The sequence below is a fragment of the Atta cephalotes genome, assembly GCF_000143395.1.
Source record: "Atta cephalotes unplaced genomic scaffold scaffold00005, whole genome shotgun sequence".
In the NCBI taxonomy this organism is placed as follows: domain Eukaryota; kingdom Metazoa; phylum Arthropoda; class Insecta; order Hymenoptera; family Formicidae; genus Atta; species Atta cephalotes.
In genome coordinates, this window is record NW_012130069.1 from 8,737,300 (window position 1) to 8,739,978 (window position 2,679).

The window sequence follows — 2,679 nt, forward strand, 5'->3', positions numbered from 1 at the left end:
GAAATCTATATTTTGTATTCTGTTGTTCTTTACGAGTAAATGTTTATATAAGTATTTCTAATAATTGGAACATAGAAACTTAAGTATACATATATTTGTAGGTGTTTCACGTAAGTGGACAAATCGATATATTATGTCAAGAATTTAAAAATATTTCCATAAAAGTTCTTCCTCATAAGACTTCTACATCTGCATTGGCTATACTAATTGAAAGGCATAATAGAATCTTCTTGTTTTGTGACAAAATTGAGAAACTTTTCTCCTTTATTGCATTAATGCAAGTTGTCTGGAATACTTTTATAATATGCAGTCTAGGATTTATTATCATAATTGTGAGTATTGTATTAAATGTTTTGTGATCAATATTAAAGTTAATTAATTTGTTCTAATTGTTTATCGAAATAGTCATTTTATATTGAGACTGGTGGCATTACAATAGTAAAAATTATTTTCACCTATCTTGCTATAATAATGGAAGTTTTCGTGTTATGCTTTGCAGGAGAATATCTGAATTTCAAGGTTAGTAAGCTTGTGGAAATTATCTGCAAGTATGACATTAAATTTAATATGATTAGTAGACAAAATATTTATTAAATAAAGACATCGGTAACATATACGAAAGATGCATCTTAATTTAATTTAATTTAATTAATTTAAATTTAATTTGAATTTAATTGAATTGAAATTAAAGTTATGTTCTTAAATTACGAGGCAAGTGTCCAAATGTCGCGTATATCACATCGTGTTCTAGAATATACGTATTTTCTTGAAAAAATTGGTGAACTTATTAGCGCGAAATTATCTATAGATATGTGAGCAAAGAAGTTCATCGGAGCCACACATCTTGCAATATTGTAGTAATATTTTAAAGTTGCAGTAATATTACATGCTAATCCTGCTGCTGTATTAATAATATTGTATTAATAATATTGTATATAAATATATTGCTACATTATTTAGTATCATATTCTATAAAAATTTATTGCAGAAATATTTGTGCAAACTGTTATAATATTTTAATATTAACGGCTAAAAAATGTCATATACCACTAAGTTAATTTTTATACTGAACAACAAAAAATTGTATTGTCAAAATGCATTTTATTTAAGTTAGTATAAAATGACTTTTACATTGTTCGTGTAACTCAATTACGAAACAATATAATGTAATTGTTCTGATTAGTTAACCATTTATCTTTTTATTGTTTTATTTCGTTATGTCTGGCTTTTTATTATCGTATGCTTACAACACTACTTAGTTTCATTGCTTTTATTTTCTATAATAAATGTCATTCTTACACATAAATATTTTCAAATTTTTTTACTTATCAATTTACAGTAATAAGGAAATGAAGGAAACTTTGACATTTATATAAAAAAGATTTTTTTACACTTTGTTTTAATGAGAAAAAGTTATTAACTCTTCATTTCTTTATTATTAGTTATTTTTATATCATTATTTTCAGAGTAAATCAATTGCTAATGCAGTATATGAATCATTGTGGTACGATTTACTGACAAATCAAAAAAGAACTTTAACATTCATAATAATGAGATCTCAAAAACAAGTCATAATCACGGCAGGAAGAATCACGAGTTTATCTTTAGAAACTTTCACGAGCGTAAGATTAATTAGTTATTTTTTTTAGTTAAATAAAATTTTATGCATTTTCCAAGAAATACATTTTAATACAAATTAATTTTTGAAATTCTTTTTAGATCTTAAAAGCATCAGCATCATACGTATCTGTTTTACATGCGATGTATTGATGTTAACAAATAATGATTTAGTTGAAATTGTGATGTTCTTAGTATTATTAGTATAATATGTTAATATAGAGAATTATTATATTATTACGTTACTTTCGATAAATTAATAGTGTTGAGTATTTGTGGTATTTTAAGATTTATAGATCTTTAAACTGAATCTAGAAAATTTATGATGGAAAGTTTAAGATTTATAGGTTTGTAAGTTACACATAGAATTATATTTAATTTAATTTAAATTAAAATATTTGTAAAATATCTGAATATGTTATTTTCTTATGGTTAATTACAGTCTTGCATGAAAGAAAGAAGAAAAAGAGAAAAAGAAAAAAATAGAAATAGAAAAAAAGAAATGTATCTTTTTTTTGGATCAATTAAATCAAATATTGAGACTTTATTTTAGATATGAGCACGTAATGTAATTAAATTTATGTCAGCACATCCGTGTATATTTGTGTTTGTATATAATTGAACTTCTATATAATACTAGCTGATTTTAATATTTTCTTTGCATATGTTTTCTGAGAATATACTTGAAAATCTATTTTATATTTCAAAAATAAATGTTTGTAACACATTTGATTTTTGTAAGTTATTATGATTTTTTAATTCTTTTTTTATGAGATTTAAAATTCAAAATGTTAAAGGGATCCTAAAGTCGTCTGTATTACTGACTAAACCATATAATTGTTTGTATAACAATTACTTTTTTCTCTCTTACTGATTTGAAAATCCAATTACATAAATATATAAAAATATCAATAAGAACTCTCAAGCTTAAAAACAATAATTAGAACATTAGAACAAGACTAATGAGAGTCTAACACTGATGTAAGAGCGAAGAGTTAGGAGACGTAGATAATATTCAAGTGTTGACGGTTATCTTTATTAAATCGAACATTTCGGTTCACT

The 2,679-nt window shown here is 23.8% G+C and overlaps 1 protein-coding gene across 1 annotated transcript; it reads left to right on the top strand.

The window, feature by feature from the left end:
* Positions 1 to 275: 275 nt before the first annotated feature.
* On the top strand, positions 276 to 1,770 carry LOC105626491 (odorant receptor 30a-like). The gene is made up of 3 exons (XM_012207792.1): positions 276 to 332; positions 1,467 to 1,622; positions 1,720 to 1,770. The coding sequence occupies exons 1-3, from the start codon at positions 276 to 278 to the stop codon at positions 1,768 to 1,770; spliced, it is 264 nt and encodes an 87-aa protein (XP_012063182.1).
* The last annotated feature ends 909 nt before the right edge of the window (positions 1,771 to 2,679 follow it).

Bases quoted from the DNA above. Each gene is read 5' to 3' on its own strand.
- LOC105626491 (XM_012207792.1), top strand. From the start codon at position 276: ATGCAAGTTGTCTGGAATACTTTTATAATATGCAGTCTAGGATTTATT. The intron at 333-1,466 runs GTGAGTATTGTA...CATTATTTTCAG, and splicing joins TAGGATTTATTATCATAATT to AGTAAATCAATTGCTAATGC. The intron at 1,623-1,719 runs GTAAGATTAATT...AATTCTTTTTAG, and splicing joins CTTTAGAAACTTTCACGAGC to ATCTTAAAAGCATCAGCATC.